General features: G+C 37.6%; 1 protein-coding gene across 17 annotated transcripts in view; it reads right to left on the reverse strand.

The window, feature by feature from the left end:
* Positions 1-21,972, reverse strand: part of LOC123877396 (plasma membrane calcium-transporting ATPase 3) — a 251,475-nt gene that overhangs the window by 91,983 nt on the left and 137,520 nt on the right. For all 17 annotated transcript variants that reach the window (XM_045924143.1, XM_045924141.1, XM_045924140.1 and 14 more), the window contains one exon: positions 3,657-3,861. In XM_045924143.1, the coding sequence (XP_045780099.1) occupies positions 3,657-3,813 (157 nt within the window). In that variant the 5' untranslated portion in view covers positions 3,814-3,861. The remainder of the gene's footprint in view (positions 1-3,656; positions 3,862-21,972) is intronic.

Below are 21,972 nucleotides of genomic sequence, written 5' to 3' on the forward strand. Positions count from 1 at the left end.
GAAGCTGAAGTGAACGGGCACATATTTCGAAGAACCCATAGACGTTAGGATCCCAAGGTGCTGGAATGTAGGCTTGCCTCGAAGAGCGCAGCTTTAGATTTCCCTTACTAGGTGGATAGACAAAATTAAACGAATCGCAAGAAGCCGTCTAATCCAGGTGTCGCAAGATTGCTGCATATTGAAGTCCATACAAGAGACTTATGTCCAGCAGTGGACGTTTAAGGTGCCCACGCACTCGAACTGAACTGCAGCTGAACTGCGCGTCGCGTCAGCGCCCCGTACGATATTCTCTCCAGCCGCGACGCGCGTACCGCGTCACTGCCTCGCGTGCCTTCTTCGATACGAAGTTTGGCGATCATTATCCGGAAAGCCGCCTCTTTTAATTTCGGGTAACTAAGCCCTGTCCACCCCTTAGTTATATCATCCAAACATTTGCGTTTTGGCGACCTTGAGCTCCTTTGCCTGCAATTCTCCCTCCCAACAATAATCTTGGGAACGAGAATTGTTCTCCTCTCTATAAATGTCTAAAGAAAGCGAGCTTCGACGACGATAGATAAATTTTTTAATAACAAGTAGGCTACCCAATTAGAGTTTTTGTTTTACAAGCATCATAAAATAGCTATAATATTTAGTTATTTTGATATTTTCAACATTTCCTATTTGTTGGTAGAAAGGCGATCTCGATAAATAAGCCTTCGCCTATCGCGATATGGATCGTGACATTTTCCGAACATTTCCCCTGTGGTGACTTCGATTTCCCGATAGCGTCGACCAGCCTATCAGAAGACCAGTTCTGTGCCAAACATGTACAGATGTCTATTGGAATTGAGAATAAGAAAGACCATAATTATATGGTCAAAAGGTTTGGAAATATTAACTAATATTTTGACATTATTTTTAACCCCCGTCCCAAAAAGAGGGTTGTAAATTTGACGTGTGTATCTGTGTGTCTGTGTATCTGTCTGTGGCATCGTAACTCCTAAACGAATGAACCGATTTTAATTTAGTTTTTTTGTTTTGTTTGAAAGGTGGCTTGATCGAGAGTGTTCTTAGCTATAATCGAAGAAAATCGGTTCATCCGTTTGAAAGTTAAAATTATTAACGGGTGGTAATGCCGAGAAATATTACGGGGTTCAACGACATGAAATGTTTGAAGGAGGCATGAAATGAATTCCTAATAGAGAGAGAGAGTGCCCGCGAGGGCCAGACCTTCGTTATTTCATAAAAGTTGAAAGCTTTCTGCGTATTGTCCCCATCACAGGGAGGAACGATCAGCGACTATGAAGTTTGGATCATGGTGGCTTTAAGACAGCGATAACAGGTACAAAAGTGTAAAATTTCATACGCCAAAGTGTCTTGGGTGTCGGGCAGGGGGTTGCCACGATAGTGTTTAGATATGCATGACGTGATTTCTAATACTATTCGGAAGAAAACATAAAAAAATTGACTTTATACTTCAACGTAACATTTTTTACACCTTTGTTACCTGTCATCTTCCAAAGTCATCATGATTCAAACTTCATAGTCACTGATCTTTCATCTCTATGTTGGGGGACAATATGTGTAGAAACTATCAGCTTTTATAAAATAACGAAGGTCTGGCCCTCGTTGGATCTTAGTCCATAATGAAATAACAGTACATTGACGGTCACGGTGATTAAATAAGGTCTATTGATTTAGTATTCCTGTGGGCAGGCTAAGCAATGCGGTCACAGCCCACAAGGCTTAGATTAGTAGTATATAATATTATGTATATTATATAGTGTAGTTTATATTTCACAAAACATTTTGTCTATATTACTTAACTTACAACTTCCTGAACCAAACTTTTTTTTCAATAAAACATATCTGAATCTTAATAAATTCACCAACTTTTTCACCTTCTTGACTAAGTTGTCATTTTCACAGTTGTTTTTAACCCCCGACCCCAAAAAGAGGGGTGTTATAAGTTTGACGTGTGTGTCTGTAGCGTCGTAGCTCCTAAACTAATGAACCGATTTTAATTTAATTTTTTGTTTCAAAGGTGGCTTGATCGAGAGTGTTCTTAGCTATAATCCAAGAAAATCGGTTCATCCGTTTGAAAGTTATCAGTTCTTTTCTAGTTACTGTAACCTTCACTTGCAAGGGGTGTTATAAATTTTTACTTTACACTTGTACAAATTACTTAATGGCAGAAATACCGACAACAATGTTAGAGTTATAAACGGACAAGTCAATTCTCGTAAGTTTATTTACACAAACATGGTCCTGTCACGCGAAGGCCATACGATAAGTAAAGAGGTTAGTGTTCTTACAAACGAGCGTCACTTGTTCGACTACTGCCGTCGACGCGTTTTCTCGGAACAGGCCGTAACCGTATGTACTGCGAGCATTTTATATTACATGCATACAAAATGCATTATACATACGTATTTTTTTCCAGCAGTGGACGCAGTTTCATATAAAATGTATAGCAGATATGTATGGCAGGGCCCAACCGGCCCGTCTGGTGGACGCTATCCATAAATATTATAGTGACCGAATTAAAAAAAACTGGTAAATCGCAAAAAAACATTTTGCAATCAGGATTTCGCTGCTTGGAAATAAATATCACAAGAAGTTATATAGCGCGCGCAAAACATGTAGTCGAACCAAAACACTAAGTCAGAGTATGACGGCGTATTGTATAAAAACAGATCTCAGTTGGGCTTGTGCTTTAAGGCCCATTTTGAATTCCGTCACTTTAATATTAAGCATTCCATACGACCGGGACGACGCACGGTAGCAGTCGACAAAGTAGGCTCGTATGTAAGCACACTAACTTTTACATGAGCTTTACGACTTTTCCAATATCTTTGCGTTTACTGTTCCAGTGTATGCAAATGAGTGAGGATCATAAAGAGATCACATTTAGGTCATACATACAAAGAGTTGTATTGTAACGATTTTGTATAATGTTGCAACTGTAAACGCTAATAAATCAATACTAAGATTTCAAAACTTTTGTTTTGTTAATATATTTCCAAAAATTAAGTAAGTATTTTTGTAAAAAAATTATTATTGTTTGGCGTGTAATGCGCAGAATCTTGCAGCTATGCCCCCTCAAATTATGCAACCTAACCGCAATGATGTTTTCCTAAAAAATGAAATTTTCTAAAGCACGTGGGGTACTATCACCTTGGAAGGACATATTCTCGATAAAAGGCAAATAAATTGAAGCTGTTATATTACCATATACCTATTGTAAGGTAGAATTAACATTGTAGAAGCATACTAGATACTGTTCTCTCAACACGTCGAGAGCCTCATTCCCATTCTCGACCTACGCATTATTAAGTGATTGTTATTTTCAGCATCATTGTAAATACAACTATCATTGTAAAACCAATAAATACAACTATGTAACTGTGTGCAACAATGTTTTATTTGGAGTCACAGTCAGACCACACAGCTACAATATTTTTCACCTCACTAGCCAAAAATGGGCGCCTTTGCGGGCTAAAACAAGTCGTTTTTGCTCACTGGTTTAAGACAGTAAAGGCGCCCTTTTTGAAAAAAACTATAACTAACTATTCTTTAAAAATGCGAATTACAGCGACGAGAAGCTTTGGCATAACCGGTAGACCTATGGAAAAAGCCGGTTCTGATGATGATGATGTATTGGAGATGGTACTCACCATCTGTGGGCGATGTGTAGAGCTTCTTGCACAAGTCCTGAGGCCCGCCGAGCGCGTTGATCTTGGCCAGCCCCTCGGCGCCGCGCGTCTCCATCAGCTCGCGCAGCTGCCGAAGGGTGACACCATATTGCGCCGGCCGCCCCTCCACCGTCGCCATGGTGCCGGGCTCGCGGCCGCCGCCCGCACCACGCCCTACCCTCTAGATCTGGAACAAACAACATCCATACGTTAAAAACCGGCCAAGTGCGAGTCAGACTCGCGCACCGAGGGTTCCGTACTCGGGTATTTTTTCCAACATTTTGCATGATAAAATCAAAAACTGTTATGCATAAAAAATAAATAAAAATCAGTTTCAGAATATACAGGTAAAGCCCTTTCATATGATATCCCACTTGGTATAGTAACCTATCTTATTTTGAAAATTGAAAAACATTTTAATTTTTTGTAAATGTTGTACTACAAATTCACGGTTTGCGTATTTATTCCTTTACTTGTACTATAAGATGCCTAAGATGTACTACCTACTTGCCAAATTTCATCATTCTACGTCAACGGGAAGTACCCTATAGGTTTTCTTGACAGACACGACGCGACGGACGGACGGAAGCCTCCTAACAGACCAAAGATAAAATAGAAAATATAGGTAAATTCCCAAACTGCTTCACTCTTGGATCTCTCATTTATAAAACTACAGCGCTTTCCACTGCGCCGAAGAGGTCATCAAAATTACAGAAGCAAAAGGGGGCGTTAAAATTACGAGTGATGAAAATTATAGATCCATGTTATTCCACACTAGTTTGAGGCGGTAGCATCCCTAACGAAAATTGTTAGTAAAACTAAACTGCTGTTAAATTCCCAGGACTAATTTTGAGTTTGACTTTGAAATTGTTGTTTTAAGTAATATCTACGAATAAGTTATTACTACGTTATATAAGTTGACGAAAGCAAATACAATTTATAACCAACTTGGCGTTGTAGCCTCTAAACAACATGGGGTTATTCAAGGAATTCCTGAAAAGCCGGCAACGCATTAGCGGTTCCTCTAATGCTGCATGGTGATCTGATCGTTTGCTCGCTATTTATATTTAAAATCATACAGGGCACACCGGGAAATAAAATAGATATAATATGCGCGGATGATATTTTTAGAACTTAACTCTATCGATTGCAAAAACTCTTTCACGCGAATCTACATCGTCCACGCACTCCATTATCTATGCCACAGGCTGCATTTCCCCGTAGTCCCGGTCGCATAATTAAATAGAGAGGACGGTGAGAGTGGGCCGACAGCTAACGAAGATAAGAGGGGTATCGGCCCACATGGCGTCAGATAGAAATGTGAAAGGGAAGCTACTGACATTTAGCAAAGTATGTACGTTTATTTAATTTCTTTCCCCACTACATAACATAGAATTAATGTATATATTTGCAGCACCTATCTGTAATATCTATACCTATGTCCTTTGCACCATTTTGGTTGCCTGGAAGAAATCGCTAGGTAGCGATAAGGCCGCCAAATTGTACCTACCTAACTGTGCCTATATTTTGGTTTGCTTCGTATGTGTTTTTTCTGCATTAATTTTGTGGTGTGCAATAAAAGTTTATTCATTCATAGAATTAAAAGTATGGAATGGCTATTCCGATTAAATGTCAGGTTCTTTGAAACTTTCAACGTATCAAGTCCGTAAGCGAAAACGAATTGCTGTCCAATGCAGTCCAAATATTTTTTTGTTCGTATTCACTTGAATTCTTGTGGGTTTTTTTATACCTATTATGTGTATTTCATGACAAATTTTAAAAACTAGATGATTCTCAATTCGACTAGTTTCTAATTTAATGAAGATTTACAGCTTTCCTATGCCACTGATATTTTGTCCATACTTCGTGTGTGTGTGTGTGTAAGTGCGTGTGCGTGTTACAATACAAAAACATTACCCTCATTCGGGTATTCCACAAAAAACGACTATTTAAACAAATAAGAAAAATCAGAAGAAACATTTAAGAACTATAACTGCGTTTTAGTTTTCAAGTTTCAACCGAAGTGCGGAAACCGGCAAAGGCCTGGCATTATTTTGGCAAAGTACAGTGACGTGTTTTGGTTGGGTACCTACTCAAAAACTGACAGTGAGGTCGACAGTGTTCGAACTGCATTTCCTAAAGTGATTTTTGCATTACCCACTTAGCAATATTGTGACACGAAACGTCGCGTAGCTTAGATTCTTTAACAAGGTTCGGAAGGTAACACATCATTTATTTAACAGCACCACCCATAGAGGTGCCATATACTAGAGGAGGTCTCTCAAAATGGCCTAGCCTAAGCTTCCTGAGTTGCCTGCATGTACTTGGAATGAGGTCGATTGTCTGGGGCGATCTGGCGGGGATCTGCACCAGCTGCAGCTATTTCAAGTACAACGGACAGTCAACGTCTACTTATGTGCGGAGAAGGAACCCAGTATAGGAGAAGAAATGGCCTTTATAATCCATCTTAACTAATATTATAAATGCGAAAGTGTGTCTGTCTGTCTGTCTGCGAGCTTTTCATGGCCCAACAGATTGACCACTTTTGATGAAATTTGGTACAAAGTTAGCTTACATCCCGGGGCTACATAGGATACTTTTTATCCCGGAAAATTAAAGAGTTTCCATGGGATTTTTGAAAGTCTGCACCTCTAACCGATTTACATGCAATTTGCTATTAAGTAGCGCTCCCGGAAATTGACATACGCAACTTTTTGTCCCGGAAAATTAAATAGTGCCCACGGCGTTATAAAACTACTAAATCCACGCGGACGAAGTCGTGGGCATCTTCAAGAATTAAGTATAGTATGAATTGGATTTGTAACACGTAGAGGCACTATTTTGACCGCCAGTCTGCATTTCTATGGTCTACAACTCAATGGCGCCGCCGCTCGCTAGTCACAAAGACATTATTCCTCGATCCAATTAGGCAGGGTTCGTAAATCTTTGAAAAGAGGCTGCGCGAAGGACTAGCTTGACGTTCACTGAATATTTAGGAAATCATTTCAAACGTTGCGTGTGACATCTAAAATTTTTATGGCTTAATCGCGCCCTTTTTTTTAAAAACCAGTAATTGCAAAAACGAAGGAATTTAGAAAAATTGATGTTTGTAAAACGTAGGAATAAACGTAGGAAAAAGAAAGTTCTTTTATTTAATTTCCTTTCACCGATCTAAGTCTTAAATAGAAAACTACTCTAGCACAAGAACACGTTAGTAATCCTTAAACAATTGTCTCTAGAAAAACCCATAATATAATGCTCCTGTAAAGAAAATTTAGGCCGAAGAGTATTGCTCTTAAAATCGAATCTTTCCAAGTTTTACGACAAACAACAACGCTCAACGTAAAAGCACCAATTTAGGCAGGATCCAAAAAAATAACCTTAGGCCCAGAGCTCTTTAAATTTAGAAACATACAGCGTGTATAAACAAAACTTAATTATACAAACAAAAAATTAAAGCTCCCTCGCACACCTGCGTTGCTGTCGGTGTTTACGACTCCATAAACAGAGCTGACTCCATTGCAGCATCGTGCATATTTCAGAACGTTAGTAAAGCTACTGACAGACTCTCGAGCATGCGCGCTCGGTTATGTCCCCATTGAAGAGGGGACGAGTAAAGAGAGCTAAGCTGGATATAGCCGTGGATATTCCTTCTTAATCAAAAGGGAGCAGTCTGGGAGCATGAGCAGCTTTATTATATCGATATGTGAAAACTAAATGTGGATTAAAAATAATGATTGATATTGACCCCATAAAAAAGTTCAGTCATTCCGAGCAGAGCACTCTAAGTACCTTTGTTCGGAGTTACTCTACATGATCAAATCAGAAATGAAAAGATCCCTAGAAGGAGGATACAAGTTACAACATAGCTCAAGAAGTGAGTCCTATGTTTAGAAGGGAATGTTTATCGGTTGAGCAAAATGGCTGTTTTTTTTTAAATTTATTACAAGAAAGGATTGCGCTTGACACAAATCATATTTTTAAGAAAGCAACGATGATCTTTTTCGTATGTCTTGTCTGAGCTTCGCTTCTCTCCATTTAACTAGAAACACCCGAGCGCGCATGTTCGGTTCTTTATACGTAGTTTTATTCCATATGCTTTTAGTTTCATTTTGGGAAAGGGTTAATTTGGTCTGAGGGTATAATATGATGGAGATTGGAGTGTTTATTTAATCAAACAAATACGCTTATTTGGACCTCGTGTTGTGACAATTTCCGCATGTCTTGTCTCCGCTTCAGTTCGCTCATCACAGCTTCAGAAACCCACTCGGACGCGCAGGCTCGACTCTTTATTCGTAGCTTTATTACCACGCTTTTAGGCCTGTTCATTTCGGGAAAGGGTTAATTTGGTCTGTGGGCATAACATGCTGGAGACTGAAGTGTTTGTTTGAACAAATAAATACATTTACTCGGATCTCGTGTGCTTTGGGATTTATTATTCATGAATATTCCCTTTCTTGAGAACGTTGGGTTCCAGTTTCGAGGACGTATTTGGTATTGAATCTTTGCGGTTGTGGTTTCGTATTTGTATAGGTAATGTTACACAATAGTTAGATTTTCTCTTTGACATCTATATCATTTGTCACTAGCTTTCTTCCGAGAGTTCGTCCGCGAGGATAAAGGTTTTAAATCTGATAAGAATCCTAAGATAATAAGTATCCGATGCCTTTCTCTTACGTAGTGCCAAAGCGTCGCGTCACAAGTTGTAACCGATTGCGTAAATGGAACAGCGAAAAAGGGAAAAATAAACACATTCAAACTTGGCTCGGATTTATAATATAAAATTTAAGCTACCTTTGGATTTTATCTAAACTAACAGCTAACTTTTTGTAATCATTATAATATGACAATGCATTTCCTCAAAGTATGTATGTTTCATATACTTAGTACTTAATTAAGAATTGCACGAGGTCGAGTTATCAAAATGGCATACTATTAAAATGAAGTAGGTATTTAAGTAGTAAATATTAATGAATACGTGAAATAGCGTGACTGTTAACTTTAAGGAAATTATTTTAAGCATAATCAAAGGTAAAGCAAGTACGGAATTAGCAACAATTTCTAGGGTAAAACCTCATAAAGACGTAAATTATCCGCGGGGAGATTGTATACACTCGGCGTATGAACAACACGCAAAACTGCTCGGAGCGGATATTGGTGCATTGTTTGTAAATGTTGCGATTGCTATTTATGGCTCTATTAGTCTAATATACAGAGTGTTTGCTTGAAACGATCAGTAAGGCTAAAACTGGAACTATTACAGACTAGCTGATACCCGCGACTTCGTTCGCGTGGGTGTAGGTTTTTTAAAATTCCCGTGGGAACTCTTTGATTTTCCGGGATAAAAAGTAGCCTATGTGGTAATCCAGGGTATAATCTATCTCCATTCTAAATTTCAGCCCAATCCGTCCAGTAGTTTTTGCGTGAAGGAGTAACAAACATACACACACACACACACACACACACACACACACACACACACACACACACACACACACACACACACACACACACACATACAAACAAACTTTCTCCTTTATAATATTAGTGTGATAAAAACTTTGTGGCGTTATCCCCTGTGGCCTTCGCTGGACAGAAGCGTAGAGGTATCTACGAGTAGCGGTGCGCTTAAGGAGGGAGAGGTAAAGCGTGAAACAGACTTAGATTCTAAGGAACCATGGCTTCGATTTTGGAGAAAAGAAAAGGTGCATTCAAAGATTTTCATAATAATAAGATTGGCTTCTAAATGACGGACATAATATAGACGACGCCATCCATTCTAGTCCAGCGTTGGAAATGCGGGCATTAAGACGTTGCATTTCAATTCCTACAAGAGACGAGCAAAGTAATGGCCTTACCGACAATCCCTCGGACTATGTATTTAATTATTTCGCTTTGAGTTACTTTGTTAAATAATGAATACATAATTAATTTTGAAATAGAAACAAAACAAACACTCACTTTCAAAATAGCATTAAGTAATTTTATTTATAGTTAATTATCGTTGACTTGATTAAAAACCTACGTTCTAGCTTAGGCGCTTAGAATAAACATACAAGAAACATTTCATTTGCTGTTTGGGGTGCCAACGGGACCTTATTACTAAGACTCCGCTGTCCGTCCGTCCGTCCGTCCATCTGTCAGCGGGCTGTATCTCGTGAACCGATAAATTTATTTAACCTTTTATTTTGTACAGTAATGCAACACCTCAAATAGGTAGAACACTACCACAAACCACTGGAATCGTCCAGAACACACTCGTAAGTAAAAACTGACGAACCCCCTTTGTGTTTTCTCCAAGCAACTCGTCTTTGGGGAAGTAAATAGTGCTGTATGCCACAACAAAAAGCAACTAAACAAACAAACAACAACAACAAATTTTTGCTGGTATTTCAAGCACGAAAACGCTAGGACGCATATCTGAGTTACCAGATGCCCCAATTTCGATTTTCAGTGACCGCCTTGTTTTTGCAAATGTTACTCGAATTTAATTTAATTTGTACCAGAAAGTTGTAACAATAAAGAGAACAAGTGTAAATTAAAAATTTATAACACCCCCGACAAGTGAAGGTTACAGTAACTAGAAAAGAGCTGATAACTTTCAAACGGCTGAACCGATTTTCTTCTATTATAGCTAAGAACACTCTCGATCAAGCCACCTTTCAAACAAAAAATAAATTAAAATCGGTTAATTAGTTTAGGAGCTACGATGCCACAGACAGATACACAGATCCACACGTCAAACTTATAACAACCCTCTTTTTGGGTCGGGGGTTAAAAAAAAAGAAAAAGTGGTTAAAAAGAAAGACAGGGAAGTACTTATCTCTATGACAGATTTCTACCAGTGACCCTTGGCAGTGCGAGAGGTTGTTAAGGTAGTAGAATAAGTACAACAAAGATATACTTAACGTGCGGTTTACGTAGAGTAAAGGTTAGAAACAGATATCAAGCCTTCAGATTCGAAGGCGAATCGATCTACACATCACGCCATATTATTCCTGATATTCGTTAAGTTGAAACTGTTCATGAACTTTATCGGCATGTGCATTATCCAATACAAATGTCGAAAGTTCAATAATTCCGTATTAACAGATGTGCAGAAGTGGAAATACCAACAAATTCCTGAAAGGCCGGCAACGCATCGGCGGTTCCTCTGGTGCTGCAAATGTTCATAGGCGGTGGTAATCACTTAACATCAGGTGACCCACCTGCTTCGTTTGCTCACTATTTTTCATTAAAGCAAATAAAAAAAAGCCGCTGGATTCAGGCAGCACAAGACCGTGGTGTGTGGAAGTACCTACAAGAGACCAATGTCCAGCAATTGCTCACTGATAATGATAATGATGTACTTGTATGGTGACGTCACTCACGCGTATACAAAAACTAGCCGACCCGCAAAACGGCTTCGTTCAGGTGGAATTTCTGAAAATCCTTTCTATGGTCTGATTATTTAATTAAGAAAACCTTACTGAAAAATCTCAAGTTCCGAAAGAGTCGTTTGAGCTGTAGTATTGACATAATAGTCAGGTTCTCCATTTATATATTGAGTTTACAATTTCCTTTACATATTTCGTTAACATATAACACCATTCGGTAGCAACATAATAATATGTAAAGGAGTTCAAATGGGTCAATCATCGTATTGGAGTTTTGGCACAGAACGGGCAAACATTCTTGATTGAAGATGTCCCAAATCGAGTTCGAGCGACTTAATCGAATGTAAAAACATTTCGCATAGCAACTTGGCAAAAAAAATACGTGCCAAATTGAGAACCTATTTGTTACTTAGTTACTTACAAAGTGTAAGTTAAAAATTTATAACACCCCCGACAAGTGAAGGTTACAGTAACTAGAAAAGAGCTGATAACTTTCAAACGGCTGAACCGATTTTCTTGGATTATAGATAAGAACACTCTCGATCAAGCCACCTTTCAAACAAAAAAAAAAAACTAAATTAAAATCGGTTCATTAGTTTAGGAGCTACGATGCCACAGATAGATACACAAATACACACGTGAAACTTATAACACCCCTCTTTTTGGGTCGGGGGTTAAAAATGAACATAAGGAACAACTAGCTTAATTCGCTGCGATCCACATCTGAGGATGCTTTGGTGTCGGAGTGAAACGGTAGCACGTTTAGGATATTTGTGTGTTGTTATGTGGTAATTGCATTGCTTGCTTGATCACTTGCTTTTCCTGCATCTTTAGTAGTGCAGAGCATATCATGGACTTCCGCAAAATAAGAACCTAATTACGCCTGCTTATTCATCGATTATATTATAATGAAATTGTACATAATATTGTAGATGCATTTGCAAAGTCAAAACTTTATCCAAATCAGTTTTAAGAAATTATAAATACATATACTGATTTATTTAACTTCGTGTAAATCAGTCATCTTTAGTGTATTTTGGTGTAAATATTGTTTTAGATTTAGATTTTTTTTATTCGAATTTTACAGATTTGATGTAAATGTTGCTTTAGCTCTACATTTTTCTATCCGATGTTTACAGATATGATGAAGACATGCATAGGTATGGTGTGGTAAGCTCCACATTTTTATATTTGACATATATAGATACTCTTATTGAAATGAAAGGATTTTTGCGTCTAGAGAGTTCGGATTTGTCCCCATTCTATAAATATTCGACTTTATCTCGCTCACCGGATACAATTACATTACAGAAGGGTTGCGTTTGGGTTATATCATCGTACATACATAGGCCTAACCTAATAAGGTCACCCCGTGTACGATTGTGGTATGAAGTGATTACGCGGGATAATATTTTAGATGGATAAGATTAGATTGTTTTTTTTTTAAATTAACAGACTAGCACTTTGCTGCAATCTCAGTCTAAGATAAAGCGCGCTTGCCTAGAAGATACCTTTCACTCTTGACTTGAAGTTTCATTTTTTTTAATTTATACAGCGCTTGGCTGCACTCAGACCTGCTGGCAAGTGATGATGCAGCCTAAGATGAAGCGCGCTTGCCTAGTAGATACCTATTCACTCTTGACTTGAAGGTAGGTACCCCATATTAAAATTGGATGAGGAAATGATGCTACTAAACTAGTGGACGCTGGAGAAGGCTACGTTGGGAGTTTCTCTACGAGATCAGTTCAGAATTGAGACGATCCATAGGAGAACCAGAGTAACTGAAATGTGTGTTGTGCAGCTGAAGTGGCAATGGGCAGGGCACATAGTTTGAAAAACCGATTGACGTTGGGGACCCGACGTGTGAGAGGCGACCTTGCACCGGAAAGCCCTTAACAGCCCTTCCACGAGGGCACAGAAGACATCAAACGAGTCGTTGAGAGCTGGATTCAGACGGCGCCAGACCGTGGCATGTGGGAGTCCCTTCAAGAGACCTATGTCCAGCTGTGGACGTCAACGGTCGATAATGATGATGATGATAATGATCAGATATTTGTTGGCTTGGCTGAACCATTGTTTTTTGGCTAACTATTTATATTTATTATTTTGATATTTTTTTGTTCGTTGTAGTAACTGGATGAAACGTAAGTACTAACTTAAGTTAGGTTTCCCTAAATTGCAAGAAGATTTATAATGTTTGTATAGTAGATGCCTAAAACAATAATACCTGTGTAATACATATACAAACAGACTAAACATTAGTGAGGTAGATAAATGTAACATTAACAATAGCGCTCACTCCAATAATCCCATTAGAGAAACATGAAAACGGAACGAGGACAAAGCTGTAATAGCACTAACAATACAAGAAATCGACAATAGCTATCTCCCTTATTTATTTATAACTTTACTAAATGATGCCCGCGACTTGGTACGTGCACTGAAAAAATATGGTTTAGCAAGTAAGGATTTCAATTTGGCCGGACCGGCCCGTATCGACGCTAATCCACAGCTTACTCTAATATTTCAGCGTTTTTTAAGACGCTCGCAGGCGGGTTTTAGTTTTCAACTTTATGTTGTTAGAGCGTGGATTAAAAAATTTCCTCCTTTTTGATTTTCGTCTAGTTGTCTAGTCGAAAAAATCTAGAATCAAGATATTTTTATACTATAGGACGTATCCATAGTTGCTTCCACGAAATGACTTTTATCGTTTGAAAAATTTGAAATCTATAGTAAACTTGTGTTTAGTTTTAGCTCGGAATCCTTTGTATCAACTTTTATGGCTTTCGATAAACGACTTCGAAGATTTAGTAAGTAACTATTTCTGTTTATTATAATGAAAAGATTTGATATTATACCAGTTTTATTAAGTAGATTAACCTAATAGATCAAAGAGTTTCTCTTTAAATTTTCTTTAATGTATTTCATGAGTAGTAAAATAAGGCAGAAGCTAATAACATAGGTATTAGGTATTATAGCTTACTTTAATATTTAAACTGAACAGGCTACCAATTATAGTAGTAAAACAGATCCCACCAAAAACATTTCATGTAAAAAGTTAGCCAAGACTCACAAGTCCATAATGTTTTCACTGTTAAAAAGTTATGAGATCTCTAGTAGAGCCAAGCCCCTAGCTGAGCTTAGATTTGTGCTGGCCATTTGTGACGGCTTGGCCGTTTAATAACTTTTAACGTATAATATGTTATGTCATGTAATAGTTTTACGAACATTAAACGGCCAAGCCGTACTTTTTTACCAAGATATAGGGTTTGTAGAATCAGAGCTTGTAAGTAGAGTGATTTGTTATTTATTGTTATAAATGTGATATAGTCAAGTACATTTAAGAGCTATATTACTTTGGACTTGGGATAGGTCCCATGGCCAGCACAAATCTAAGCTCAGCTAGGGGCTTGGCTCTACTAGAGATCTCATAACTTTTTAACAGTGAAAACATTATGGACTTGTGAGTCTTGGCTAACTTTTTACATGAAATGTTTTTGGTGGGATTTCATTTCTTTTTGGCAGGTGCCGTAAATTTTTTTTGGATCTATTTCTTGTAGGTACATCATTTTCATGGCCCACTCTCTATCGTTACCTCTTTTTTTTAAAGCTTTTATTCAACTTGCAATGTACTCGTATGTAAGTATGTTTGTTCGGGTGGAATCTTGCAACTCAATTTTGAAGCAGATATACCAAATTTCAGTCTTTTAGGACTTCAGGAAACACAGATACTTGGTACGTTTGATAAATCTGCCACGGACATCTTATCCTGTAAACTTTAGTATTCGAGCAACAGATTTTACAGATATGCATCTCATATACGAGGGGATTTATTTATTTATTTACTATTTATTTATTACTACTATACTATACTATTTATTTACTAGGGGATGAAGGGGGACCCTATTTCTTAATTTATCTGTTGTTCATAATTCTTGAAATTCCTACTTAATGCCAAATATCAGTCTTCTAGGACTTCAGAAAGTACCCTAGAATTTGTGACTACAGGTTTTGAATGTCGATAAATCTGAAACTATAAAAGCTAGACAATTGATACTCAGTACGTTTAATGAATCTGCCAAGGACATCTTATCCTGAAAATATCAGCATTCTAGCGGTAGAATTTAAAGATTTGCTTCCCCCATACAGAAGCGTAGAGGGGTGAAATTTCCAATTTCTTATTTTTTTTGTAGTTTGTATGCAATTCCTAGTCTACATACCAAATTTCAGTCTTCTAGGACTTCGGGAAGTACCCTAGAATTACAGACTAGAAGTTTTGACTGCCAATAAATCTGAAACTATATAAGCTAGACAATTGATACTCAGTGCATTTAATAAATCTGCCAAGGACATCTTATCTTGAAAATATCAGCATTCTAGCAACAGAATTTACAGATTTGCTTTTCCCATAAGAGTCGTAGAGAGGGGAAATTTCCAATTTCTTAATTTTCCTGTAGTTTGTATGCAATTTCTAGTCTACATACCAAAGGAGATCATTATTTTTGGGCCTTTTCTGAAAGTGCCGGCCAACGAAAAGAAATGGTACGGTTCGTTAGAACTAGCCATTTGGAGTAATAGTTAATATTGCAGAAAAGTTGTAGGATTGCTCTGAACCAAGTTATACAGGGTCGAAGATTCGTCATTTTCATACATTTTATTGATTTATAAAAGTGCTGGGAAACATAAAATAATGTTAGATATTGGTAGAACTAATGATGTGAAGCAATTGTCATTATGACCCGAAGGCTGTGGGGCCATTATATGTCGTGTTATACAAGTTATACAAAAAATTAATATACTTTGTATAATTAATTGTAACCGATTTAATGATTTTGTTACTGTTCTGATTGTTTTATACGAATTTGAATACACGTACAATTATTTTGACTCACACGAAGTGCTGGATCAGCTGCAATGTGGACAAAATTCGTTTATACATACCTGGATTGTATGCGGCCTTGTAATACTAGGTGTAAAACTTCTGCCACTGGGATATCTCCGGTGAGCTCTGTGATGAATGCACCATTTGGTTATAAGTACTGTTCATTATAGTAACTACGGGCTTGCTTCAGTCGATAGCTGCCCAAAGCAACCTGCGTCGATTCTTCTATGAATCTAGGAAAGTCATTGAACGGAGGATGTCGGCTTCCATAGCCTGGAAATGAGCTCTTCTTCCATTATAATTATTGTATGTGATAACAAGTTTTACTAAACTGTTTTGCGCATTGACCAGTTCATGGATTTTGTCAAGGAAATCACGTCTGTAGTACACGTTATTGTCTATCAGAACATGATAACTGTTTAGCGATGTTACCGCGATCCTGAAATAATCGATCACGTTACTTAATGCCCGGTCACTCTCATCAATCCTGAGCAAACGAAAATCTCTTTTAAAGCAATTGTTCATCACTTCCACCATCCAGCGGCAAATGGTAACAAGCTTAGATTTATTGGTTTGGTCAGTAATTAGCTGGGTTTCATTTTAATGTTTTGTTTCTAGCATTTGTGTCACATAACCGCATGCCTCAAGAAAGAAAGGCTATCTATAAAGGGCATGTACAGACAAATACAGGCATGTACATATATCTTCAAAAAAGCACTAATTATTTTTTTAATGAAAATCATACCCTAACCACAAGTTCCGAAACCACTAAAAGCCTTTATATTTGTTGCGATGGAACAATAATCTACACGCTGGAGCAACTTACAATGCCTAGATTTTAAATGATACCTTAAATGATATAGAAGATTTTTACTGGATTTTTATCTTAGTCCATGGTTTTAGAGATACCATAAACAATCTTGAGGTAATCTTTCTTTCTTGAGGTGTGCGGTTATGTGGCACAAATGCCAGTAACAAAACATCAGTAAAAACCCAGCTAACTACTGACGAAGCCAATAAATCTAGGCTTTTTACCATTTGCTGCTGGATAATGCTGGATTAACGACCGCTTTGGAAGAGATTTTTGTTTACTCAGGGTTATTCAGGACTTGTAACCGGACATTAAGTAACATGATCGATTATTTCAGGATTTTGTCAGCATTTCTGAACGGCTATCATGTTCTGATAGACAACAACGTGCATGCACGTGATTTTCTTGACGTAATCCATGAACGGCCAGTGAGCAAAACAGTTCAGCAGAACTTGTTATCACAAACAATATGTAATTATAATAGAAGAAGAGCTCATTTCCAGGCTAGGAAGCCAACATCCTCCGTTCAATGACTTTCTTAGATTCACAGAAGAATTGACGCAGGTTGCTTTGGGCAGCTATCGACTGAAGCAAGCCCGTAGTTACTATGGTGAACAGTACGTATAACCAAATGGTGCATTCATCACATAGCTCGCCGGAGATATCCCAATTCCCAGTGGCAGAAGTTAGGGAGATGGCTGGATGAGATCACCTAGTATTACAAGGCCGCATACAATCCAGGTATGTATAAACGAATTTTGTCCACATTGCAGCTGATCCAGCACTTCGTGGGAGTCAAAATAATTGTACGTGTATTCAAATTCGTATAAAACAATCAGAACAGTAACAAAATCATTAAATCGGTTACAATTAATTATACAAAGTATATTAATTTTTTGTATAACTTGTATAACACGACATATAATGGCCCCACAGCCTTCGGGTCATAATGATAATTTCTTCAAATCATTAGTTCTAGCAATATCTAACATTATTTTATGTTTCCCAGCACTTTTAGAAATCAATAAAATGTATGAAAATGACGAATCTTCGACCCTGTATAACTTGGTTCAGAGCAATCCTACAACTTTTCTGCAATATTAACTATTACTCCAAATGGCTAGTTCTAACGATCCGTACCATTTTTTTTCGTTGGCCGGCACTTTCAGAAAAGGCCCAAAAATGTATGGAGCTAGAATGATCTCCTTTCAGCCTTCTAGGACTTCGGGAAGTACCCTAGAATTACAGACTAGAAGTTTTGACTGTCAATAAATCTGAAACTATAAAAGCTAGACAATCGATACTCAATGCGTTTAATAAATCTGCCAAGGACATCTTATCCTGAAAATATCAGCATTCTAGCGACAGAATTTACAGATTTGCTTTTCTCATAAGAGGCGTAGAAAGGGGTAAATTCCAATTTCTCAATTTTTCTGTAGTTTGTATGCAATTTCTAGTCTACATACCAAATTTCAGCCTTCTAGGACTTCGGGAAGTACCCTAGAATTACAGACTAGAAGTTTTGACTGTCAATAAATCTGAAACTATAAAAGCTAGACAATTGATACTCAATGCGTTTAATCAATCTGCCAAGGACATCTTATCCTGAAAATATCAGCATTCTAGCGACAGAATTTACAGATTTGCTTTTCTCATAAGAGGCATAGAGGGGGGGAAATTCCAATTTCTCAATTTTCCTGTAGTTTGTATGCAATTTCTAGTCTACATACCAAATTTCAGCTTTCTAGGACTTCGGGAAGTACCCTAGAATTACAGACTAGAATTTTGACTGTCAATAAATCTGAAACTATAAAAGCTAGACAATTGATACTCAATGCGTTTAATCAATCTGCCAAGGACATCTTATCCTGAAAATATCAGCATTCTAGCGACAGAATTTACAGATTTGCTTTTCTCATAAGAGGCGTAGAGGGAGGGAAATTCCAATTTCTCAATTTTCCTGTAGTTTTTATGCAATTTCTAGTCTACATACCAAATTTCAGCTTTCTAGGACTTCGGGAAGTACCCTAGAATTACAGACTAGAATTTTGACTGTCAATAAATCTGAAACTATAAAAGCTAGACAATTGATACTCAATGCGTTTAATCAATCTGCCAAGTACATCTTATCCTGAAAATATCAGCATTCTAGCGACAGAATTTACAGATTTGCTTTTCTCATAAGAGGCGTAGAGGGGGGGAAATTCCAATTTCTCAATTTTCCTGTAGTTTGTATGCAATTTCTAGTTTACATACCAAATTTCAGCTTTCTAGGACTTCGGGAAGTACCCTAGAATTACAGACTATGAATAGTGATGATCATCAGTGAGGGACGAAAACGGCGTATTTATTTATTTATTTATTAAGGGACGCTAACAATATACATATTTAACATTTTATATATACTAACTTACAAACTATTACATGACGGATATGTATATCAATAACTAGCGTCCACAACATTTTTGTGGAGCGCCAGGTAAACTTTATATTACAACAGACTTTACAGATATAATAAATACATACAAATACTTAAATAATAGGTATATGAAACATAATTACATTATAAAAAATAAAAATAAAATGACTATAGCTAAGTTAAACAAAGGTTAAGTACTAAAAAATACAGTCAGTTAGCTTTGGATAAAATATTATCGGTGAGTTTTTTTTGAAGGCAATAGCCGAGTCATGGAATATGTCGATGCCAGGTATCGTTTTAGATAGCTCATTATATTTAGCACACATACGTATAATTGGGGCTTGGTTCCCGAGATGTGATTTAACGAAAGGTATATAGAAGATTTTAGAGGATATACAGCTACGGGTGTTCCTACGCGGAATAGACAAGGATATCCGATTGAGGAGATTACTACATTTAATTTTATTTTGTAATAATTTGTGTAGAAAGCACAAGTCAAGTATTTCCCGCCTGTTTCGAAGAGATGTCATTTTAAATTCGGCCAGTCGCTGAATATATGGCTGTCTGTGTGAGATGCCACTGACATGAAAAGCCAAGTGGCGAGTGAAGGCACGTTGTATACTTTCAATGCGTTGAGAATGCACATTGTAAGTAGGATTCCAAATAATACTGGCAAATTCAAGACAACTTCTCACTAAGGCATTATATAAAATAATTTTAGTTTTAATTGAGAAACCCTTCGTATTACGTTTTAAAAATCCCAAGAGCTGAGCGGCTTTATTAGTAATATTGTTCACATGTGATCTGAAATTTAACTTTTTATCAATAGTGACTCCTAAGTCTTTAATCTCAGGTAACTCTTGCAACACAACATTACCAATTGAGTAACTAGAGACAAGCGTATTTTAGGTATCAATAAATCTGTAACCATAAAAGCTAGATATTTGATACTTAGTATATTTGGTAAATTTGCTGAGGACACCTTATACTGAAAATTTCAGCTTTCTAGCGTCATCCAGACCGAAGTTATGACGGGTCGAAAATACGGCGAAACACTTCGAGAAAAAGGTACGTAGCGCCCCGGCGGCCGTTTGGCTCGTCTTGGCGGGGGCACTGCCGTGCCCCCTGATTAGGTATAATAAATAAACAGTATATTGAATAGTTTTTATCACATCGAAATAAAATAGGTATGCTCTATAGTCTATACTAAACTAAATTATAAATGCGAAAGTGTGTCTTTCTATTTGTCTGTCTGCTAGCTTTTCACGGCCAAAAAGTTGACCGATTTTGATGAAAGTACTGAGTTAGCTTACACACCTCGGGGACAGACATAGGCTCCTTTTTATCCCGGCAAATTAAATAGTTCCCACGGGATTCAAGAAAATCTAAATCCACGCGGACCTAGATATACCTATTTAGTAAAAACTAGATAATTATCCGATTACATAAGGATGGTGAAAAGATTAACAGGTACGATGGCCTTAACCGCCAAAGTCAACAGATGTGATGTACGCGCATATCGCGTGATTCGACGGCCCTTATCTCTGCCACACCTGGAATTTCGCAATTCGTTGATATCAAACTTGGTTAAAGGCTTGGACAAGCAAGACGCACAACGATAGCGACGTTGACACGATCGAGTGTTCGAGTCCGACTCGCACTTGACCGATTTTTTAAACATACTTACTAACCTACTAAAGAAATGTAACTGTAGTCAATTCATGTTCAATAGGTTGAGAGTTTTTCGCCCTATAAAACTAAAATCGATTGCAGGAAACTAGTACATATACCTAAACTGTTGTAGTATAGTACAAATAACTACTTAGTTATGATTTTGGATATTGGTAGAAGAATATGACTCTGATTAGTGTGAACTTGCTTGGAGCAAAAGGAAAGAGCTAAAATTGTATCACACTAATATTATAAAGGAGAAAGTTTGTATATGTGTGTGTATGTGTGTGTGTGTGTGTGTGTGTGTGTATGTTTGTTACTCCTTCCCGCAATAACTACTGGACGGATTGGGCTGAAATTTAGAATGGAGATAGATTATACCCTGGATTAGCACATAGACTACTTTTTATCCCGGAAAATCAAAGAGTTCCCACGGAAATTTTAAAAAACCTACATCCACGCGAACGAAGTCGCGGGTATCAGCTAGTATGATTTAAAACCTTAAATTTAATACCTGAAATCACTTAAAATCAAAAAAAATATCACAGCGAAAGCATGTTGTGTTAGTTAAAATCACTCCAAGCAACCAAGTCACGCCACACTTGAACGTAGTTTACAAGTCGTGCTTGCTTGTTACAGCAGTCTTGTTATAAGTTCAAGACCCATTTAATTGGGATCGGGCACCGCAAGTTCTCAATCGTTTGAAATCTAAAGGTACGGTCACATCGGCGCGTCGTGAACGTGGGATGCGGGACGTGAACGAGAGCGTCCACGACGCGAATCTATACGTAAGACGAGATGCGACGAGTCCGTTACGTACTCGTCCAGAGTCACTCGTCTTATCGCCGCGATTCTCTCGTCCGTGGAGATGGTAACTCTATAACGAACAATTGCAAAGGGAATCCCAAAGAAAGCCACCTTTCAAACAAAAAAAAAAACTAAATTAAAATCGGTTCATTCGTTTAGGAGCTACGATGCTACACAGATACACAGATACTCGCGTCAAACTTATAACACCCCTCTTTTTGGGTCGGAGGTTAAAAAACTAACATCAATTGCTTTATAAGTTCTACCTATTTAGAAGTATCGGCCAAACAATTACGTAACAACTTAGTTACTTGGTTACTATTTTAAATAAC

Source organism: Maniola jurtina, chromosome 23, assembly GCF_905333055.1.
Source record: "Maniola jurtina chromosome 23, ilManJurt1.1, whole genome shotgun sequence".
Taxonomy (NCBI): domain Eukaryota; kingdom Metazoa; phylum Arthropoda; class Insecta; order Lepidoptera; family Nymphalidae; genus Maniola; species Maniola jurtina.